The 22632-nt window shown below is 43.7% G+C and overlaps 1 protein-coding gene across 3 annotated transcripts in view; it reads left to right on the forward strand.

Annotated features, from left to right (window-relative positions):
* The window catches only part of MAP2K4 (mitogen-activated protein kinase kinase 4), a 77936-nt gene extending 65501 nt beyond the window's left edge, over positions 1 to 12435 (forward strand). For 2 of the 3 annotated variants that reach the window (XM_005220369.5, XM_005220370.3), the window contains 5 exons: positions 651 to 778; positions 5142 to 5219; positions 7395 to 7543; positions 8579 to 8624; positions 9785 to 12344. In XM_005220369.5, the coding sequence (XP_005220426.1) occupies positions 651 to 778; positions 5142 to 5219; positions 7395 to 7543; positions 8579 to 8624; positions 9785 to 9898 (515 nt within the window). In that variant the 3' untranslated portion in view covers positions 9899 to 12344. 3 annotated transcript variants of the gene reach the window in all.
* The last annotated feature ends 10197 nt before the right edge of the window (positions 12436 to 22632 follow it).

Consider the following 22632-nt stretch of genomic DNA (forward strand, 5'->3'; position numbering starts at 1 on the left):
CCCAGAGCTTGTGGTCTGATGAATGTACTGGGTTGGATACTCTTCTTAGTTAGATAAAGCTCTACTTAAACAAAATTGTGGGTTTAAAATTTGTGTACTTTGCATTTAGTTGTATCATCTTTGACATGTATTTTAAAGTAGCTTGGGCTTCCCTGGTAGCTCAGATGGTAAAGAATCCACCTGCAGTGCAGGAGACCTGGGTTTGATTCCTGGGTTGAGAAGATTCCCTGGAGAAGGGAACGGCAACCCACGCCAGTATTCTGGCCTGGAGAATTACATGGACTGTATAGTCCTTGGGCTTACAAAGAGTCGGACACGACTGTGCAACTTTCACTCACTCGCACTCATAAAGTAGCTTAGTATTGTGCATGTTATGACTGTTCAGTAATGAATCTGAAACAAGTAAATGAATATGTCTCTTGATGAGAACAAAGAAAACTTTATAGAATGCCTAAATTTAATATAAGGCATTTTTTTAATAATGCATTTTTAGCATTCAGAAAATTTTATCATCTTCTTATCTATCTGAATTTTACGGACTTGATCACTTATGTTTCCTAACATTTTTCCAACATTTTTCCTTGGACTTCTTCAAAATATAGCTCATTTGATTAATTACTTGAACGTTGAATGACATCTGTGTCTTGCAGATATCAAACCTTCCAATATTCTTCTGGATAGAAGTGGAAATATTAAACTCTGTGACTTTGGCATCAGTGGACAGCTCGTGGACTCGATCGCTAAGACAAGAGATGCTGGCTGCAGGCCCTACATGGCAGTAAGTGCAAGTCCAAGCCTTCTTGCCTGACAGTCATTGCACAGAGAGCCTGTGCCCTTTGGTGCTGTACTTGCAAGGAATCCGCTTTAGTCACGCAGTTTCACTATACTAGAGTATTTGCCTCTTCCATGAAGACCAAACTCAGTTCTAACTTTGCTGTGAAACTTGTCAAAATTTTCCCAGTGAACTCCTGCTTCATGGTCTTACTCTGTTCTTCTTGCGGCACTTAGCATATATGGTCTTTTCTGATTATTGTTTTTTCATTATATTCTAGTTAGTTCTCCAAAGGCCTCTTTGTGTTTCTAGACCAACCCTCCCCGCATGTTGTCTCGACTGTAGGAGGTGATACTGTAGTAGAAACATGGGTAATGTAAGTGGTGCTATTTCCAGTTAGAGGAGAATGGGAATACAGGTTCCTCCCAGAACTCAGTATGTCTCATAGAGTCTTTAGGGGTGGAGGAAGCTCACTGACACTTACAAGGGTGAAGGCCTCAGGGGTTTCCCAACCTGGAGCATCACAGTACCTGCTGATACATAGGGAAGCTGCTTACACTGATAGGTTTATTTTATAACCAGCTAAAATACTCATAGCTTTTTTCTTAATAGGTTTCAGATGGTACTCAAGATACCATTCTGTAATAATTTTTGCCTTTGCTTTCTTCATATTTATTGATCTTTTTCATATCTATCCCTCTACCTACCTATAATCATATATATGTGTGTGTGTATATATATATATATATATATTTTTTTTTTTTTACTTGTGTTTATTTTTCTTGCTTTGCCTAGAATTAGATCATTGTTGATTGACAGTGGTGATAGTTGGATTCATCTGTTGCTTGACTTGAAGGCAAATGTCTTTTTCTGGTTTACTAAGTATATGTGCGTATCTGTGAGTGAGAATGTGTGTGTGTATGAGAGAGAGATAAGAAAGAATCAGGAAGGGCTGTTAGATTTTATTAAATGCCTTTTTGGCATCATTCAGTATATGATGAAATGTTTCTGTGTAGCTGTTGACATGACACATCACAGTCACGTATATTTCCAGTGGTTGAACCATGCTGGCATTCCAGAGGTGATCCCTACATGGTTCATAGTTGATATGCTTAATATGTTTCTACATGTGCCATGTTAGTATTTATGATTGCTACACAAAAACGTTTGAGATTGGTTTATAGTATACATTGTAAAGATATTAGATGGGTTATGCTAGTTTTAAAAATCAAATTGGGAAAATTCTTTTCTCTTTATTCATACATTAAAGTATTGATCATCTAGTGATCAAAGACATAACTTTGACCTCCTTGAGCTCAGAAAATTTTCCCCAGAACTCAGAACCATTGTGCTAGTGTAGTTTTCTGTTCTTTGAGGCTGAACTCCATCTTGGCCAGGTGTCTTTGGGAAAGATAGCTAATTATATGAAAACTGAAGTGTTACTGTTTCCTTAGCATCACACATGTGTGGGTGCATGTGCATGTGTATACATACGCGTACTTTGCTTTTCTTATTGTTTTAAGTGTCAGAGCTGTTTACTGAAGTGTTTTAAGTACCAAGTATGTGGTAGTTTAGAGTCTGTCCAGTCTCTGTAAATACTCCTCCCTTCGAAAGGTGGTGACTAAGTGCAGCGTTGAGTGTGGACTGAACTCAGTGGCTTACTTCTCATGAACTGCGTGTGGCAGCAGTGAACACATCCTTCTGAGGACAGGTCATAAAGAGGCAGGTGGCTTCTTTTCTGTTTTCTTTCTTGGATAGCTACTTGCGGGGAGCCCAGCTGCCATGTTGTAAAGACTTTCAACAAGCAGCATTACAGAGACACTCATGTGCTGAGGAGCAGGGACTCCCTGCGGTAACTGTGTGTAAGCTTAGTGATGCGTCTTCCAGCCCCGGGGAGGCCGACAGCCCTGGCTGACTGCTTGACTGAAGCCTCATGAGAGACCCTGAGTCAGAACCCCTATCACAAACACACGCTGATGCCTGACTCACAGAAACCTGAAATAATAAATGTCTGTTGGTTTCAACCATTAAGTTTTTAGGTGCTTTGTTACACGAATAGCTAACTAGTACAAAGTGATTCATGTTAATCTTCTTGCTTATTCCTTGCTTTTTTTAGCATGTACGTTCCTGCCTTTTGGCACATATTAAAATTCTTTTTTTTAGCATAATAAATGATCAGTTAAAAAAAGAAATATTGGAAAAGGTCTGTTCTGTATTACTAATTACATTTGTTCAGCATTTTTTGCCTCTTTAAAAAAAATTGAGTTCAAAATTTGATAACATTGTGATTGTCAATTTCTCCTTATTCCTTGGTTTTTATTTTATGTACTTCAATACTGAGTAACTTGAGTTGTATATTTATTATAAATTATATGTTTTAGGTATAAAATTGTTTTATCTATTACTTTTTTGCTGTTTGGTTCGTGTTACAGACCCTATTCTCTAAGTTGATATTTTCGTATTGAGTTGTTGTTCAGTCACCAAGTCATGTCCTCCTCTTTGCGACCCCATGGGCTGCAGCACACCAGGCTTTTCTGTCCCTCATCATCTCCTGGAGTTTGCCCAGATGTGTTGGTTTTAAAAAGCTTTTTGTTTTTCAAACCCATACTTCCTACTTAGTTTTAGGATACAGGATCTTTAATTCGTTTCATGGATCTTAAGTGTCTTCTCCTCTCAAAGAATACTTTTCAAAATTTTAAAAATATTACACATACAAATAAAGAATGAACATGTATCAAGAATGTATTTAACTCATTCATGAGAAAACTGGACAGGCAATTTGGTGAAACTGGCTCAAAGAATGTTTGCATAATTCAGTATTTACAGTCACTAAAGAAAGAATATTGGAATGAAATGTCTAATGCAAATATAAAATTGCCAGTTATCTCCAGGTCAATGAAATAACTTTTGGGGGTTGTTGAACAGAAACATGTGCATCCCTACCTAACAAAATCTGCAGGTTATTTTGTAACTTAAGGGTCTTGGCCCTAATGAAACAAGTATACTTTCACTGATTACTTCATTTTATTTTATATAGTTCATATATAGTTTATATATATATATATCATTGTCATTTTATTTTATATAGTTCAAAATATTTTAAAGCTTTTTCTTGAGACTTCTGTGATCTATGTGTTGTTATTTAGAAGTGTGTTGTTTAATCTCCAAATATTTGGGGATTTTTCAGGTTTTCTTTCTGTTAATTGATTTCTAATATAATTACTTTGTGGTCTGAGAACATGCCTTGCATGATTTCTGTTTTTTAACATAAAGTGTGTTTTATGTTTTAACATAAACTAACATAGTTTATGTTAGTGAATGTTCCATGTGAGTAGGAGAAGAATGTGTATTCTGCTGTTGTTGGATGGAGTATTTTCTTTCTTGATTGACTATCTGGTATTATTATGTAATATGTATGTTATCAGGTAAATACATATATTTACAACTAAAAGTAAAAGTGAAAAGCTTCCAGTGAATATTTATGCGACATAGTACTCTGTCCAAAACAGAATGCATAGGTTTCCAAACTAACTGTTGCCGACAGGCAGAGAACATTACACAGTGACTATTGTGCTTCCTGGACATTTCTTTCAACAGCAGTTACTGTCAGTCTTAGTTAAGGCTCTATTGTCAGCTCTGTGCTACTGACACCCTCTCTTTCTTTTATTCTCCATCCCTGACACTCTTTGTGGATAATGGTCCCTTATTTCAAGAAAATGTGAAGATGCTCCCTTCATAGAAATTACTAACAATGACTTTTGCTGGTTTTATGATAGGATCATATACTGTACTACTGGCAGTGCCTTAATTTGGGTAACAGTTAGACTAGTTGGACAAATATCTTTATTTGATAGAAATACAAATTTAACTTTATGGTGAAGAGTGAGTAGAGCAATTATAATACACTTGGCTTGTATTTGCTTTTGTGTCTCAAATATATTGTAGTGTGTCCTTATTCACTGAAGCAAAGAGGGATAAGATCCAAAGACTTACTCTTTCCCACCCCCCACCCCCCACTTCTTTTTACCATTATTGACTACTAATCTGGCCCCATTGTAATTCTTTGTTTTTTCCTTTTCTTCCCCTTTCTCCCTTCGTCTGTTCTCAACTTCGGTTTTGTAAACCCTTGTGAATCCTTAGGGGGAAGAGTTAGCCTTGTCTTCCCTTTATGGAGGAGGCCACTGAGTTGGGTCTTCCCTTGTTGTTTGTTTTCAGTGTAATGTTGACGTCCTCTTCCTCCCTGTCTGTCCCTGGGCATGGGTTCCTCGAGGACTGTGCTGGCCTTCTGGCTGCCTACTCAGCCCTGCTTCCCTTACCTGCGCCTGGGGTGTGTGCGTCGTGAATGACGTGGCTTCTCTTTGTGTTTCAGCCTGAAAGAATAGACCCAAGTGCGTCACGCCAAGGCTACGACGTCCGCTCTGATGTCTGGAGTCTGGGGATCACATTGGTAAGTTCACGTTGACTCTGCCTTGTTGTGCGGGTATGACGAGAAATCTAGAAATGAAAGAAAAGTTAACCAGTCTTCCACCACTCTTAAGAACACATCCTGTGTCTTCCAGTCTTTGATTTTTATATTGCTGTTTCTTCCTGTCCCCCACCCCTCACCCCATGGCTGCAATTGCAGAGACTATATTTTCTAATTGTTGAGAACAAATTTTTACTTTAAAAATCAAGCTAGAGTTGATTGTTTCCCTCATGGCTCTGTGAAGCTCCTGGGGCTCTTTAATGCAGTCCCTCTGGATCTCTTGGCCACAGATACTTGGAGTCAGAACTACGCTCAGAGCAGGAGCAGGAGGCCGGCTCACCCGGCCTTAGAATAACCAAGAAAGAACTGTCTCACTTCTGGGCTATATTGAAATTTCGGTTCTATTTTAAAAATATATTTATTTGCTGATTTCCCTATACCAAGATTTGTTTTGAAGTCTCAGAATTATTTTCTTGTGCGTGCTGTTTTACCAGGGCTGAGGGGCATTTTTCTGACTTGAGACGGAGCAGCTTCTTCCACATTGGATGTTAATTTTCTATCACTCAGGGTGGGGAGGTTACTATATCCTTTTTGGTAGGCAGCCCAGAACTTATCCTGTCATCTCCCCGCCATCTTCTTAAGACCCCAGAGCACCAAGACCACAGGTTCAGGGCAGGAGAGTCTTCCTGGAGCTTGTTAAGCAGTCTCCATTTGTTCACCAGCACTGTATGTACTAAGATCCTCTTGCTGAGGCCCACACACCCTGTGAGCTGTCCTTGGTGAGTCATGGCACCACACCTACTGAACTGTCTGTCTAGAGACGTGCAGGCTGACAGCTCAGCTCTGCGCAAGACTCCATCCGGTTTCCCTTGTGACCAAACATGGGGGACACCTCCAGGAGTCTTTTCTCAGCATGAAGCTGCTGACGAAAAGGATTCCTTCCCAGTTACTCAGAAGAAAACACGAAACTTGGGACTCTCTTAGGTCTGGTGACTGGAGCAAGACTTGTAGTTTCCAACTGAGACAGCTATTTGCATAGAAGGATGCAAACAGCTGTCCATTGCATAGAATAAGGATATTCAATATTCAGAAAAATTCATCAGTGTCCAAGCCAGTTATGCTTAGAAAGCAAGTTTTTACTTTACCGTAAAGGTAAAATTTTTGTCTGTGAAAAGTTTTAACATAGGAATTTTTTTTTTTGGCAGTTTCCTTTAATACATCTGGCTAAACTTTGTTTAAAAGCAAGGCATTCAGTACTTATAATTGCTTTATAATTTACTTTTCATAGGCATTATTCTCATAATTATGTAAAAAGGATGAGATGAAATTAACTTCTGAGATCTGAAGTCTTTCACCTTATAACATGCATCCTGCTCTTTCCTTCTCTTATTAAAACCTATTCTCAGAAATGAATCTAATGCAGTTATTCCCATTGCTATGAATGGTTAGTGAGGTTTGCTTCTTCCCAAGCATTTGTATTTTCATCAACAAGAAACCACAGGTGAAGGAGTGGATTTCTGTGTGCCTGTGTGCGTGCCCGCCGGCCTGGTTCCCGAGGCCCTGTGTAGAGCGGACAGTGCCCAGCTAGCGGAGCATTTTTTGGGGAAGAAGGCTTTCCTCGGCGGCTCCCTTTTGGAGGGTGGCTTTATGTCTGCTTGATCGCCTTGCTTTCATGGTGGAAACTAGTACTTTTGACATTCAACTGGACCGACAGAATCAAATCTCAGCCGAGGAAGCTCTGAGCCAGTCCTCTCAGATAGCGCACCCTCTCATGTGCTGTCTCTGATGAGCTTGGGGCCATCTCCGCATATCAGTCACCTGCCAGTGCACATAAAATGGGGTTCATTTAGGCCATGCTGCAGATTTAAACCTAGTTCTTAGGAAAAGCACACAATTTCTGGGTTTCCATTACCCTCCAAACAGAGTGGAAATGAGAACACAGTTCACAAATGTATATGACCTGGGGCAGGTGAGGACTTGCCATCCTGATTTCTAAATATCACTTCCACTTGCCTATAGACATTCTGAAAGCTCGTACCTCAACCTCGCCTTGATTTGATTCAAGCCTTTTTCAGGAGTGTCAGGAGTTTCAGAATTGTAATGTGAAGTAACAAATAATGTCCAGCGTATTTTGTTTTTCTTCTGTGTTTTCTTTAGTACGAATTGGCCACTGGCCGCTTTCCTTATCCAAAGTGGAATAGTGTATTTGATCAACTAACACAAGTCGTGAAAGGGGATCCGCCACAGCTGAGTAACTCTGAGGAAAGGGAGTTCTCCCCAAGTTTCATCAACTTTGTCAACTTGTGGTGAGTATTTGACTTATGAATACTCCAAACCATCTGGTGAAAGGGCGGTGAGGTAATTACTTCCTCTTAGCAATGTTGGTACTTTTTACTGGGGAAGGAGGGCTTATTTGTATCCCTGTGTCCTCTGAGCTGGGACTCTGGTCACTGTGGCTACATGGAAGGCCCCAGCGAGCCTGGTGGGGCGTCACTCTTACTCTGCTACTCAGGTGCCAAGGAAGAGCAGATGTGGGTGGTGGAGCAGCTGCCGCCTCCAGATTTCTAGTACCTTGTACAAGAGATACAGCCTCCCTGAGACTCACCCTCTTACTCTGGTGTGGTTCTCACAGTGAACTTGTACCAGAATCACGTGGACACTTTGACTGAGTTAAGATCCTACCAGGTCAGACTTTCAGGAGTGGGTCTCTGCGGTGACATAAACACATAACATAGTCGGGTCAGGCCCAGAGCTTGACTGGTAGAACCATACATTGGCTCAGGGAGATCTTATGCCAAGGAACGCATGAACCCCATGCCTGATGTTTTTGTGTGTTCATCTTTTAATGTGTGGGTGTGTGTGTGTGTATGGCACGTAAGGATAAATACATACTGATGTGGCAAGAGTACCGTTGTGCCTTGTACTATTTCAATCTATATTTTAAATAAAACCTGTTTTGTTATCATTTGAATGTTTTTGATAATTATTCTGTTTATCTGACTTGATTTAGAAGTAAGATACATTTGTGAGCAAAGAGCTAGAGTGTTTTGTATATTCTTCTTTTCATTCTTGAAAATGCTTTTCTTTTTCTCAGTTTTTTCTTTCTGGGAATGCTGCTTCTCTCTATTCTTTTTAGATCCTATAAGACTTTAACATTTCGTGGTCCAGATTGCTGAAGTTTTTCTGTCTTTTATGTTTGGCAGCTTGGCTGCTTTGTGACTTTGTATCTGAAGGAAAAAAAAAAAAAACCTGACCTATTGTGATGCTTTTGCTTGTGAAAATAAAAATACTCGAGTAACTGTGTCTCCATTTTAATGCTGTTAATTTCTGTGTTATTTTAGCCTTACGAAGGATGAATCCAAAAGGCCAAAGTATAAAGAACTCCTGGTGAGTCTGAGCCTTTGGGCTGGGAGGTGTTTCCTCACACTTGACCTCTCCAGGACGCAGGCTCACTGAGCAAGCCGCTGGCCCTGCTGCTTGACCTTACTGAGCGTTTTTAAAGATGTTTAAAAACAAGGAGATTTGGAAGGACAAAAGTTGTGTCTGATTTTCCTACTAATTTACTAGCTGGATTCTGATGGGAAATTTTGGCTTCAGCACGTTATAAAAACTACCCCCAAGGAACTTTAACCTTCGCTTTCAGGAGCTATTTCCCAGCCTGTGTGTGCGACAAAGACGCATCTGTAACCATTTTTGTGTTCATATTGCCTTGACTAAAAGCTCTCGTGCAAATTTACGTCCCATGGCCCGTTCCCGCTTCTTTGAAAGTTCTCACCCTTCTGTAGAACTGGGGCTTTTTAAGCAGTACCAGATCTGGCCTTGGCCCTGGGAATGAAGAAAGTACTGTGACCTAATAATGTGGGAGTATTTTAGGAAAAAACCCACTTGTCACTCTTAGCGTCTAGCTTTCCAAGGATATTAGGTGAAACTCTGGTCCACCCCAGCACTGACTAAGCTTACTGAGTCCGTGTACTTAGCAAAGCTATGGAGAAAAACATCGCTGGGGTTGGAGGACGAAGAAGGGGGCTTGGGAGGCAGATACGCAGCCATGGCATTTGGAAGGTGCAGGCACAAGCACACAGGAGGAGGAGCTGCTGCTGAGCCTCTTTCGGAGTTGGGGGGAGGGTCAGAGGATCACAGCGGAGACTTTGCCGTAAGGTCCCTCTGCTGTTCACGGGGACGTCCTGCATCCAGGAGGAATGGCAGCTGGGCCTCATGCAGTGCTTCTGGGCTCTTGGAGGGCAGTAGAGGCTCCAGCTCTGATCTGTGCTGAAAAACACAGGGGCCCTGATATGCAGATAAGCTTCCAGACCCCACAGCCAGGGGTGTGGGGTATACCAGCACCATACCAACACAGCCACACCAACACCGTGTATGGTATCTCACTAACCTGTGTGTGTGGAGCCCAGCCTGGCTTGCCTCCCTGCAGGCCTTCACAGCTCCACCTGGCTGGATCCTGCAGAGCTGGATCTCTGCAGGAACAGTTCCTCCGAGCTCTGATGTGAATCTTGATCACATGTCTTTTCTTGTCTTCCATCCTCTTGCAGAAACACCCCTTTATTTTGATGTACGAGGAGCGCGCCGTCGAGGTCGCATGCTACGTGTGTAAAATCCTGGATCAAATGCCAGCCACCCCGAGCTCCCCCATGTATGTCGATTGATGTCGCTGCTACGTCAGACTCTAGACAAAGGGCTGAGAGGAAGCAAGACGTACAGAACCTTCACCCCTACCACAGTGTTTTTATTGCTCGCCAGACACCATGCACACCACGACTGGTGTTTGTTTCCATCCCGTCTGTATACTCCCGCCACCCCGAACGCGCATCCCCGTGCGACCCGAGCACCCGCGCAGCGTCAGTGCCGGTCAGAGACCTCGCCTGCTCTCCCGTGAACGTGGATGTCAGTACGATCAGCTTGCTGACTGTGATAAGACCACATTGTAAACTCATTTCTAGACTTGAAGCCTGGAGACGCAGCTGCTGGAAGGGTGTTTCATCAGGCTTCCGAATGCTGGATGGATGCGGTGGTGGCCACGCTGTGTCTGAATGCAGGCTCTGGGCTGGAGCGCGAGGCAGGCATGGCCGGCGAGACACCTTGCCTTCCGGAGCTGGGAGACGGAGGAGGGGTAGACTTTCTTCACCAAGTGCAATAGGTTGACTGATTGGACCTTCTGTTGTTTGACAGTCACTGTCCACGCTTGGGGATCCATGTGCTCAGCCAAATTCCCTGTTTGAAATATCACGTTAAATTAGAGCACGTTTATCTTTACCAAAAACCATGCTGCGTTCAGAGAGGAGAACGTGAAAATGCCGAGACGGGACAGAACGTGTTCTTTTCTCCCCCGCCCACCCCCAGTCCTCTGCCCTCCATCGGGGAGACTCAGGAGTCTGCCACGCGTCAGAGAAGGTGCTGATTCTCAGAATTCGGTGTGCTGCCAATTGGATGTTCCACCTGCCACAAACCACCCGGGCTGAGAAGGGAAGAATACGGAGGGCAAAGTTTACAGATGTTTTTAATCCTAGAATCCTGTCTGGAACAACTCGTAGCAGCTATGTATTTCCCCTGGTCCCAAGCCTGATGCTCCGGCCACCATAACTCACTGACGGGGAGAAGTAGCTGGTAGCAATGTGCCTTGACTGATCAGATAAAGATGTCTTTTAGGCAGCGAAAGACCAGATCTCAGCTGTGTGACATGCCTGGTCCAGGTCTGCAGCTTCTGCGTCTCTTTCCCCACCTGTGTGGTCTGTTGCCCCTACGTGACTCTTGCTTGATCCAGTATCTCACCTTTTTCCCTATAACAGAAACCTTTATGATTACCAGGAATGTTCCTTACCAAGAATTTGTATAGCCCCCAGTGTATCCCATGATCTCAAGTTTAAAAGGCTGAGAAGGTGGGGCCCAGCTGATGTGGCAGGTGATGGAAGAACATCTCTTCTAGAGATAACACTTGACCAGAGGAGGATTTCTTTTACATGAGTTCCTCACCTACAAGACTCTAGCAGGTCACCACATTTCTTACGATTGGAATTCTACAAAAAACAACCCTAAAACCAAAAAACCCCCAAAGAGCCCCAGAATAGTTCTAGGGGGCCGTTGAAATTTGCATCTTCTGCTGTCCTTCCTCCCTTCCCCACGAGCCGGGTCTCCATGGTCTCCCTCCGGCCCCCCTGCCGCCCTGCGTAGGTGTGATGGTCAAGTCTGTCCAGCAGCGCCGTGAGCAGCTCACGCCCACTGGAGCGTAAAGCGGCCGAGGTCTGAGACGCGGCAGATGCCGTGACGGAACCAAACAGCGGTGGGTGTCGCTGTGTCTCCTCCCAGGTGACAGTCACGGACACTTCTCAACAACAAAGGGAGGATGGTGCTGTTTACAGTTACATCCTGTCAATTTCTGAATTCACCAGTGGTTTCTCGCTTTGGTCCACTCGCCTGATCTTCCTGTTTTCTCTGCCGTGGCATCGAAACCCCAGATTTCCCAGCCTCGGAGGGGAAGCCCTGCAGCGCCTGCCCCTGACCATGCCAAGCCATCGCCCCCCATCCCCACGGCTCCCGGGGACTCAGGAGGACTCCGGATCTCCGTGGTCACCCTTCTGTCTGGCTCCGCGTGGGGTCACTTTGCCATATGCAGATGGAGAGGAACACAGTGCTGACCGTCCAGGAGCTGATCTGACTGTTCTCTCATGTGGATGACCACATAAAAAAGGCAATTTTAGTGTATTAATCATAGATTATTATAAACTATAAACTCAAGGGCAAGGAGTTTATTACAGTGTATCTTTATGAAAACAAAAGGGTGTGCAGTGTTCACACACTGTAACAATAGTGTAAGAACTGTACATTGTGAGCTCTGGTTATTTCTCTCCTGTACCACAGAAGCATATTGTATAAAAACTGTCGGAAAGCTGATGTGAAGGGCTATTGCCTTATTTGTCTGTAAAAAGTGCAGCTCAGTCACATGACTGCTTCCTGGAGCTTGGGAATAGTTTATCCTGTATTCTTGTTTGAATTCTCCCTCTATTTAAGATGTATCCATGGAATCGAAGTGTCGATGTAATAGTTCTCTCCTCTTGCCTGCAGGTCAGTTGTAATAAATCTAGGATGTGATGATGACTTTGTAATTCGATTTTCTGAAGTCAGACCCTGAGAGGGGAAAATCAAGTAAATTCCATTAAATTATCTGTGCATTTCGCATTGGGAAAAATTCTCTTGTTCTGCAAGTGTTTATGGCTTCTTTCTCTTTCTCCCCGCTTCTCGTGGTTGCCTTCTCTCCGCTTATTCTTCTTGCAAGAAAGCTCTGCTTTCTGTTGGAGCAGGCGTGATGGGGTCTTTCCAGATTGATTTCTTTGTTGGTCTCCCTGACCTTCCCCACAGTGGCAAAGAACCCACCTGCAGTATTGGAGACACAGGAGATACAGGTTCAATCCCTGGGCTGGGAAGATCCCCTCAAGGAGGAAATGTCAGCTCCATTCCAGAGTTCTTGCCTGGAGAATCCCATGGACAGAGGAGCCTGGCGGGCTACAGTCCGTGCGGTCTCAAAGAGTCGGATGTGACTGAGCACAGGAGGACCTGCCCCAGCTCTCTGCTGCTGACAGCTGAGGGTGCTTGACCCTACGTCTTGGTGGAGAGACAGCTGGTAAGAAGCCGGCCTGCCTTGGCCTGACGTCTGACCACCAGGCACTTGGTCTGCTCCTGGCGCTGAGACTGCCAGGTGGAGGTGAGAGGTCAGCTCAGATGTAGCCACTCACTGTTTCCTGAAAGACGGGGGTAGGGAGATTGGGGGGTGGAAGCCCCACAGAAGTCAGACCTGGGGGGCTTGTGGGTGGAGGACATGGGAGTGAGTGGAAAGCCATGGAGGCCTGGGAACTAGAAGAACCTGGGGCACCCACCCCAGACTGACCTGTTATGCTTCCACCTGTCTCTCGTTGTTGACATCCTGACTCACTGAGCATAGACTAAGCCAGCACCTTACCCTTCTCCTGCGCCCACTGCCAGCCTGGTCTCAGATGCAGGAGATGCCATTACAGGAGCAGTTGTGGTGAGTAACCAAGCGCTGACCTAGGAAGGGCATGGCTAGAGGAATCCTGGCCCTCCAGCCAAGCCTTAGCTTCTGGGACAGAGACCCCATAGAATTGCCAGGTCCTGGCTGAGCACCAGCTCTGTGCAAGACAGAGCATCGTAGATGGACCTTGCACACCACACTTTGTGGACACTACCTGTGTTTGCTGATCTTATCTGATTGTAACTGTAGCCTTCCAGAGTCAGGTGGCAGAGGCCCTTTTTAGAGGTTAGAGGAAAACCAGGCTCAGAGCTCTGACAACAGAGGGTGGAGAGTTGAGATTCATCTCCAAGGCTGTAGCACTTACTCTGAGAAATTACATGGATTAATACTGCTATTAAGGAAATGTTGAGCACTGGGAGAGTGAGCCATGCCTGGGGAGTGCTCTGCTCACAAGCCTTACCACTGCCTGCTGTGCTGCCTTGAAGTCCGAGGTTCTGGGGCCTCAGTGGGGCTTAGTGGGCACCGTAAAGGCAGTTGTGGAGAAGGGAGTTTCTTGGAACTAACCAGAGGACTCAGCTGATTCTCAAGCATGACGTGAGAAGCCTTGTGATGATGTAACGTGGCCCCGTCACTGTGGCAGGACATGGACTTGAAGTGGCTCTTTTAGTATTAAAATGCCCTTTCTTTTCTCAGTTCTATCCATCTTAGATGCAGGAGGATAGTTTAGGGGTGCATGAAGGCTTGAAAGCACCCGGACACTGGCTGCTGGTCTTGGAGGCCCAGACGGGGCTTGTGTCCCAGCTCTTGGCCAGAGCTCTTATGTTCCAGTTACATGCATACCATCGGTGCTTGATATCTGAGAGGTAAGGGGTAGAGAACCCAACACCGTTGGTCTTGAACTTGTCTCCCTTAAATACCTCGTTAAGTGGCTTGAGGGCAAATGCAGTCAGTGGTGACGCCCTTCCGAGGGTCCTTGTGAGGTGTCCTGAACAGTTGGTGTTAATGTGGTGTAAGGAGTTCCTCTAGTCTGAAGCATCAGTTTCCATTACCTCCTAGGGATTTGCTGAAGGCTAAAGTGACGTATTGTTTGGTCTTCCCTGTCTTCCAGGTAAATGGATATCTAGGAATTGTCATCTCAAACCTTGAAACCATTATATAGGTCAATAGTTCAATGTCCTCAATAACAAATCTTTCCTGGTGCTATGCCAAAGTGTGTTCGTATTTCTTGAATGTAAAATGTGATCCTGCTCTCTAAAATTGTCACCCCATGTATAGCATAAAGTGTAAAGTTAAAACTGAATCATTCCAGTGCGCAGTGAGTCAGATTTCCATCTGCATTTGAAATTTCTCTCTACCTACACATTTTGCTGAAGAACCATGAAAGAGGACCTCCAGTTTTTCACAGCACTACCCACGGATTTAATGTGAAGACAACTCTCTGAAGTAGAAAGTTGCCTCAGTCCTACTCACTGGACACCAGTCTGAAATAGTTAGATAATTTGCTTAAGGTCATAATTATGTAGGGAATTGTACATCATGCCACAGATGGACTTTTTTTTTGGTACATGAAAAATTTATTTTAAGCTTGCTTTATAAAGGATATAGTGTGCATGCATGCGTGCGTGCTAAGTTGCTTCAGTGGTGTCCAACTCTTTGCAACACCGTGGCTGTAGCCCACCAGGCTCCTCTGTTCATGGGATTCTCCAGGTAAGAATACTGCAATGGGTTTCCATTCCCTCCTCCAGGGCATCTTCCTGACCCAGGGATGGAACTTGTATCTCTGTGGCTCCTGCAACGCAGGTGGATTCTTTACCACTGAGCCACCAGTGAAGCCCTGAAGTTGGGGCATGGCTATGTAAAATTGAAAATAGAAATCTGTTACCCAGTTAGCAAGCAGGTTCCATGATGCTTGTCTCTTAAGACCCGATTTTGAAGTCTTGGTGGCAATTCTCATAACACCAAGAACACATCTGACGTTTTTATATAAATAAGAATGCACCGAGTTCTGTATTCAAAGATGGACTTTTATCTCTTAAGTGATTTTAAGCAGGGAAGTGGCCTGATCTGATTGGTCCTTTCCAAAAATCATCTCAGTGACTGGGTAGGCTGGAATGGAAGTGGTGGAGCTGAAGGACAATCGAGGAACTTGGACTATTCTGCACAAAAATTGGGGGGCGGTGAAGTAGTGGAATGGAGTGGATTTAAGAGTGAGCTTGGGTGGGATGAGCTGACTGGCTCCTGATGAGGGGTAGAAGCATGTGGGCGGCCTGGAGGAAAGTTGTCTTCTGGCTTGAGAGATTCGGGTTGCTGTACAGAATCTGTGCTATATTCACAGCCTTCCATGGTTTGCTGAACCTGTTCTGCTCTGTCATGCCTTCTTGGTGCCTAAACCGGCCCCTCCATGTGGAATTCCTTTCTTCACTTGTCTTTTGAAAACACCTGCTCATTCTTTAAGACCTGGGTTAAATGTCACACCCTCTGGGAAGCCGTTCCCAACTCTGTCCTCTGAGCTCTAATCACGTTTCTTTTTAAACACAGCCCTATGCAACAGTTAATCGTGTTTCGTGAATTGTCTCTCTCCTTCCTTGTCTGTGAGTTGAGTCGGCCTCAGACGTCTTGGTGGCCCAGTGGTAGAGTCAGTTTAGCGGAGCTACAGTGATAGTCCTTTTCAGCTAAAAAGGACTTGTAGGCCTGACGTTTTCATACCTGACGGCAGCATCTCATCCTGTTGAGCGTAACTGATTGTTTTCCCAGAACCATGCCAAATAAATTGGATTTACATAACCACTGGGTATTTCTGCTAAAAGCAAGGAGGTGAACGCGGACTGTGGTCGTGGAACCACACACTCAGTAGTGAGTAACCCAATTTTAGGTCCTGTGTAAATAGAAGTAGTCAGCTGTCATTAACAAAGTACTGGTGACTTCTGTCTTTGACCGGACATTAGCTTGGATACTGTTAACAGTACTCCTAACTGGAGTAACTACGCTGGTAATCACAAAACTACTTTCAAATGCTTTCCCCCAAGTTGACACAAAAGTAAGGAATCTCTGAAGCACCCTCACCCCCAGCCCCCATAAATAGAAGCAGCAGGAACTCTTGATTCCAACCTTTTTTCTGTTTCTAGAAAGTAAATCCATTTTCAAAGAATGGAGAGTTGTTTCACTTGAGAACAGAAAGTGTTAAGAACTTGCCACGAGCAACTTTTGTTCCTGAGAGTGTGCGGGAACAATGTGAGGACGGTAAGTCTTCTTTGCTGAGTTTTGAAGCTTGGGCTTTTGTATTTAAAAGTATGCGGGGTTCAGGGCTCAGGAAGGAAGGCATGGCACCAGTGCTCCAGCAAGGCTGAGACCTTGAAGGGCTTTGTACGAAATTAGGCGGACAAAGATCTGCCAAGTGGTGGGAAAAGAAATGGAAACATTCTTGTCTTCATCCTGGCACTGGATGCAGGAAAATTTTCAAGATCTCCAAGAAGCCATAACCACAAGTCAACTTCCATGTGGGTTCATGGTCTGAATTCCCGCTGTGGTCCCAGAACCCCAAGCAAAAGGTTTAAATTAAACAGACCTGGTTTAGTATCATCCCCAGGTGATTGGCAGAGGCCAGAAGTAATTGTCTCTGGTGGAAGTCTTCAACTCAGGTTCAAAGAATTACCACAGGTAAGGCTCAAAGGAAAATGACTAGTTTACAGTCAAAAATGTACGGCTGTTGGATGGGAGGGGAGTTTGGGGAGAATGGATACTTGTATGTGTATGGCTGATCCCCTTGCTCTCCACCTAAAGCTGTCACAGCATTGTTAATCAGCTATACTCCAATATAAAAAAGCTTAACATCTCAACAGACCTATATAACAAGTGAAATAAATCACAAACACAAGCAACATGCTAAATGAGAACCATCAGAGACCATAAGCAGTGCGAACTACTTGAGTTTATCAAAGAATATAAAATAAATGTTTAACATGTTAAAGAAATCAAGTGGGAAGATTGAACATATGAGTCTGGAAATAAGAGACTATCAGTGCTATTAAGAAGTAAAAAAGATGAAATAAAATTTGTTGAACTGAACAATATAGTCATCGTCTGTCAGCTGCTAAGTTGCGTCCCGCTCTTTGCGACCCCGCGGACTGCAGCATGCCAGGCTTCCCTGTCCATCACCAACTCCCGGAGCTTGCTCAAACTCATGTCCGTTGAGCATGCTGCCATCCAACCATCTCATCCTCAATACAGAGACTGAGCTAGCAGAGCAAGCGGTGCAGTGGGACTGCTCTTCATCCTCCCCAACTCCACACCCAGAATCTCTTCTCCTTTCCTTCCTTTTAGCCCTAAAAACATGAGTTTTACTGGGCATGTGGTGGCCTAGCTAGTGAGTATTTTCCTCCTTACTATATTTAGATGATTGGCTATTACTATTTTTGGGGTCACACCTTGTGGCATGTGGGATCTTAGTTCCCCAACCAGGGATTGAACTCATGCCACCTGCAATGGAAGGTGGAGTCTTAACCACTGGACCACCAAGGAAGGCCCTAGATAATTGGTTATTAACTAACAGGAATATAATGAAAACTTGTGAAAATAAAACTCATAACTAGCAATAACCTGTATCTAACCTCACCTTGAAAGAAAAGTTATGACCAACCTAGATAACATATTCAAAAGCAGAGACATTACTTTGCCAACTAAGGTCCTTCTAGTCAAGGCTATGGTTTCTCCAGCGGTCATGTATGGATGTGAGAGTTGGACTGTGAAGAAGGCTGAGCGCCGAAGAATTGATGCTTTTGAACTCTGGCATTGGAGAAGACTCCTGAGAGTCCCTTGGACTGCAAGGAGATCCAACCAGTCCATTCTGAAGGAGATCAGCCCTGGGATTTCTTTGGAGGGAATGATGCTAAAGCTGAAGCTCCAATACTTTGGCCACCTCATGCGAAGAGTTGACTCATTGGAAAAGACTCTGATGCTGGGAGGGATTGGGGGCAAGAGGAGAAGGGGACGACAGAGGATGAGATGGCTGGATGGCATCACTGACTCGATGGACATAAGTTTGAGTGAACTCCGGGAGTTGGTGATGGACAGGGAGGCCTGGCGTGCTGCGATTCATGGGGTCGCAAAGAGTCGGACACGACTGAGCTACTGAACTGAACCTCACCTCACAGTTACTATCACATTTCCCTGCCTTCCCTGACAACATAATCCTTCTCTTGAAGTCCCATGTTGGTTGGTCACTTGCTTTCTTTTCTTTGTCTTCCCTGCTTCCCTCTCCTCCTTTCCTTCCCCTTCTTCCCTTCCTTCCATAGATAGATAGAGCATATTTCTGAGTTTAGGCCTTATATCAAAACTTCATGCTGTTTATACTATTTGGGGATTTTTCCTCCTAATATCTGTATTGCTGTTTGATTGCTGTGTAATATTCCATTGCATTAAAAAAAAAAAAAAACGTTTTCCCATTCGTGGGCATTTTGTTTATTTCCAGATTTTTCTCAGGTGAACAGTACCACTGTGAATATTCTTGTCCTTGTGTCCTGCTTCACAAGGGCTAGAATTTCCTTTGGACCCATGCTGGAGTCAAATTGCTAGATCGTAAAGCATGCATTGAATGTTCAATTTTGAGAGATAATACCAAACTATTTTCCAAGTAACTGCACTAATTTACTCTCTACATCTTCTCCAGCATTTGATATTTCAGACTAAGTTTTTTTTTCCAATAGAAGAAGTTTAAAAGGTGACCTTGATATGACAGTCGCTAATGATGAGATGCCTGTAGACACATTTATTCGCCAGATGTGTTTCCTCATTCATGTCTCTGCTCATTTTCTCATTGGGTTACTTATTTTTAGTTATTGTCATTTCTATATTATCGATCCATATTGCTCCTGGGTGTGTATACTGAAAATACCTTTTCTTGGTAACTTATTTTTTTCACTTTTTAAAAGGTATCTTGATGAACAAATGTTACGAACATCAGTTATTCAGACGGACATCAGTATTTTATAATTCATGGTTTTTGCATCTTATTTGAAAGACTAAGATTTTAATCACAAGGTTTAACTCTGCATCTTATACTAAGAGTTTTAAAGTTTTACTTCAGACGTTCAAGTTCTGAACTCATTTGGAATTGATTTTTGTAAATGGTGTGGGATAGAAATATAATTTCACCTTTTCCTTGTGACGATCATGGCCTTTTCAGCTGGGAGGGGATCCTAGCCATCAGGGTTCATGTTGCAGGAGGGGAGCCCACCTGTCTTGATCACACTCACCTGGGACTTGGCCCAGGTGGCTGTGGGCAGCATGGGAAATTCGTTCAAGTCCTACTCTTTGTTGAAGAAAGCCATCTAACTGGGGACCAGGGAAGAGGGACCCTGTGGCCCTGGCTGCAGCATTGTGCCGTGGAGTCTCTCCTTTGTTGAACTGTGTTGAGGGAGGGGGTGGTGAACTGGTTTTGGTTCAAATACCACGACTCACTTTTCTTGCTGAATTTTTGTAGGTTTTCCTGATTAGATGTTTCTGTGTTCTTTGCCTTTAAGACTATTTGCAGAGGCTTAAGATAGAAAAGTGGAGAAGGCAATGGCACCCCACTCCAGTACTCTTGCCTGGAAAATCCCATGGACGGAGGAGCCTGGTAGGCTGCAGTCCATGGGGTCACTAAGAGTCGGACACGACTGAGCAACTTCACTTTCACTTTTCACTTTTATGCACTGGAGAAGGAAATGGCAACCCACTGCAGTGTTCTTGCCTGGAGAATCCCAGGGACGGGGGAGCCTGGTGGGCTGCCGTCTCTGGGGTCGCACAGAGTCAGACACGACTGAAGCGACTTAGCAGCAGCAGCAAGATAGAAAAGAAAATAATTTTCACTAGTTTTGTTAGGGAGGGGTCATTGGAGCCCCTCTTGATGTTATGCCAGGTGTTGATCTCTTCTCTGATTTTAGAATAATCTCATCAAGTTCTTTGAAACTTCTGTTTGCATTCTTACTGAATTGCAGTGAATGCATACATTAGTCCTCAGGTCAATGCTGCTGCTGCTAAGTCGCTTCAGTCATGTTTGACTCTGTGTGACCCCATAGATGGCAGCCCACCAGGCTCCCCCGTCCCTGGGATTCTCCAGGCAAGAACACTGGAGTGGGTTGCCATTTCCTTCTCCAATGACTGAACAAAAAGCAAGTTGCATTCGTTCCATCGACCACCTGGGGGAGCCAGATAGCTGAAAACAAGCAAGTTACCAGCAAGTTAAGCAGAGGTTCTCTCTGAGAGCAAGAGTTGAGGCTCCTCTAGTTTCAGGCTCTTATTTTCACATTTCGGGAAACAGAGGCTCAGAAGAAATGATTTGCTCACTGTTATGCAAGTAACTGGTAACTAAAGATGAGATGCTTTTTACTTACCAGGTCATTAACAAATCACTTGAAAAAAACCAACTTTAGTCACAACCCTACTAAGTTCTGAGCATGGCTAAGTCTGTTCAGAGTTGAAAATCACCCCACCCTTCTCCATTTCTCAGCTGATAGCTTTCCTGGGTCGGGAAGATGCCCTGGAGGAGGGATAGACTACCCACTCCAGTATTCTCGGGCTTCTCTTGTGGCTCAGCTGGTAAAGAATCGCCTGCAATGTGGGAAACCTGGGTTCAATCCCTGTGTTGGGAAGATCCCCTGGAGAAGGGAAATGCTTCCCACTACAGTATTCTGGCCTGGAGAATTCCATGGACTGTATAGTCCACGGGGTCACAAACAATTGGACACAACTGAGCGAATTCCACTTTTACTTTCATCATAAACATGATATGTCTTTCCATTTGTTTAAATCTTTAATATGTCAATAAAATCATGTTTTCTAGAGGTCTGCATGTTTTAGATTGTTACTAGGTAGTTGAGATTATCTGGTATGATTATAATGTGATCTACTGTTTAAATATATTTTTATTTGTATATAGAAATTAATTATGTATGGGCTTTATATGTGGCTTAGTGGTAAAGAACCTGTCTGCCAATGCAGAAGATGTGGGTCCAATCCCTGGGTCAGGAAAATCCCCTGGAGAAGGAAATGGCAACCCACTCCAGTATTCTTGCCTGGAGAATTCCATGGAGAGAGAAGCCTGGCAGGCTACAGTCCATGGGGTCTCATGGACATGACTGAGCACAGAAATTAATTGAATTTTGATGTATTAATCCTACACCCATCACATTGCTGAACTCCCCCCTTTTTCCCTCTGATCATTGGCCTATAGTTTGTTTTGAGTTTTCTGTTTAACTGGTTATAACATCTCCAGATAATGAATGTCTTACTTCCTTCTTTTTTTCCTTAAACCTTAATTTCACTTTTATTATCTTATTATACTGGTTATAACCTCAAATCCCATAGTACACAGAATGGGGATACCAGGCATGTTTGTCTTATTCCTTACTGTAATGGAAATGGAGCTAACATTTCCCCGCTTAGCATGACCTTTGCCCTGTTTTGTTTGTTGTTTTGGTAGATATTCTTTCACAAGTGAGAAAGTTTCCTTTTATCTAGAATTATGAAGAGTTTATTTTGGTTAGTAAATGAGGTTAAAGTTTATCAAATGATGTGTATGCATTTGCTGAGATCAGTATTGATTTTTCTTTTTTTCCCAAGCTGTAAACTTTTTATTTTATATTGGGGTATAGCCGATTAACAATGTTGTGGTTGTTTCAGAGTATATGATTTTTCTTATTTAATCTGTTACTGTGGTGAATTACTTATGGATTTTTCTAATATTCAACCACCCTTTAAGTGAAAGTCGCTCAGTCGTGTCTGACTCTTTGCGACCCCATGGACAGTACAGTCCATGGAATTCTCTAGGCCAGAATACTGGAGTAGGTAGTCTTTCCCTTCTCCAGGGGATCTTCCCAAACCAGGGATCAAACCCTTTAAACCATTATTTAACCACCCTTTAAACAATTATTTAGTTACAAGAATAACCACAGTTGTATGTAAAATTTTCACATCCATAATCCAGTGGTACAAACCTGTAGTCTTCAACTTTCTTCCAAGATTTTTCCCTCTGCTGCTGCTATTTCCTCTTCCCCCTCCCCTCCCCCCTCCTCCTCATCTTTCTTCTTCATTGAGTTATGATTGCCTGATAGAATGAATTGGGGAGTTTTCCCTCTCTTTTCTCAGACTGCCTGGGTTTGGATCCTGGATCATCACTTACTGTTGCCACGTTGAGTCCTGTGTCTTGGTTTCATAGTATGTGAGCTCAAAATACAGGAAATAACTGCCTCCTAGTGTTTTGGTGAAAATGTTAATGAGAAAATGCATCCAAAATGGTAATCACAGGGGTTGACTGGGGCTGTTCCAAATCGGGAAAGGAGGGCGTCAAGGCTGTATATTGTCACCCTGCTTGTTTAACTTGTATGCAGAGTACATCATGAGAAGTGCTAGGCTGGATAAAGC

Source organism: Bos taurus, chromosome 19, assembly GCF_002263795.3.
Source record: "Bos taurus isolate L1 Dominette 01449 registration number 42190680 breed Hereford chromosome 19, ARS-UCD2.0, whole genome shotgun sequence".
NCBI classification, from domain to species: Eukaryota; Metazoa; Chordata; class Mammalia; order Artiodactyla; family Bovidae; genus Bos; species Bos taurus.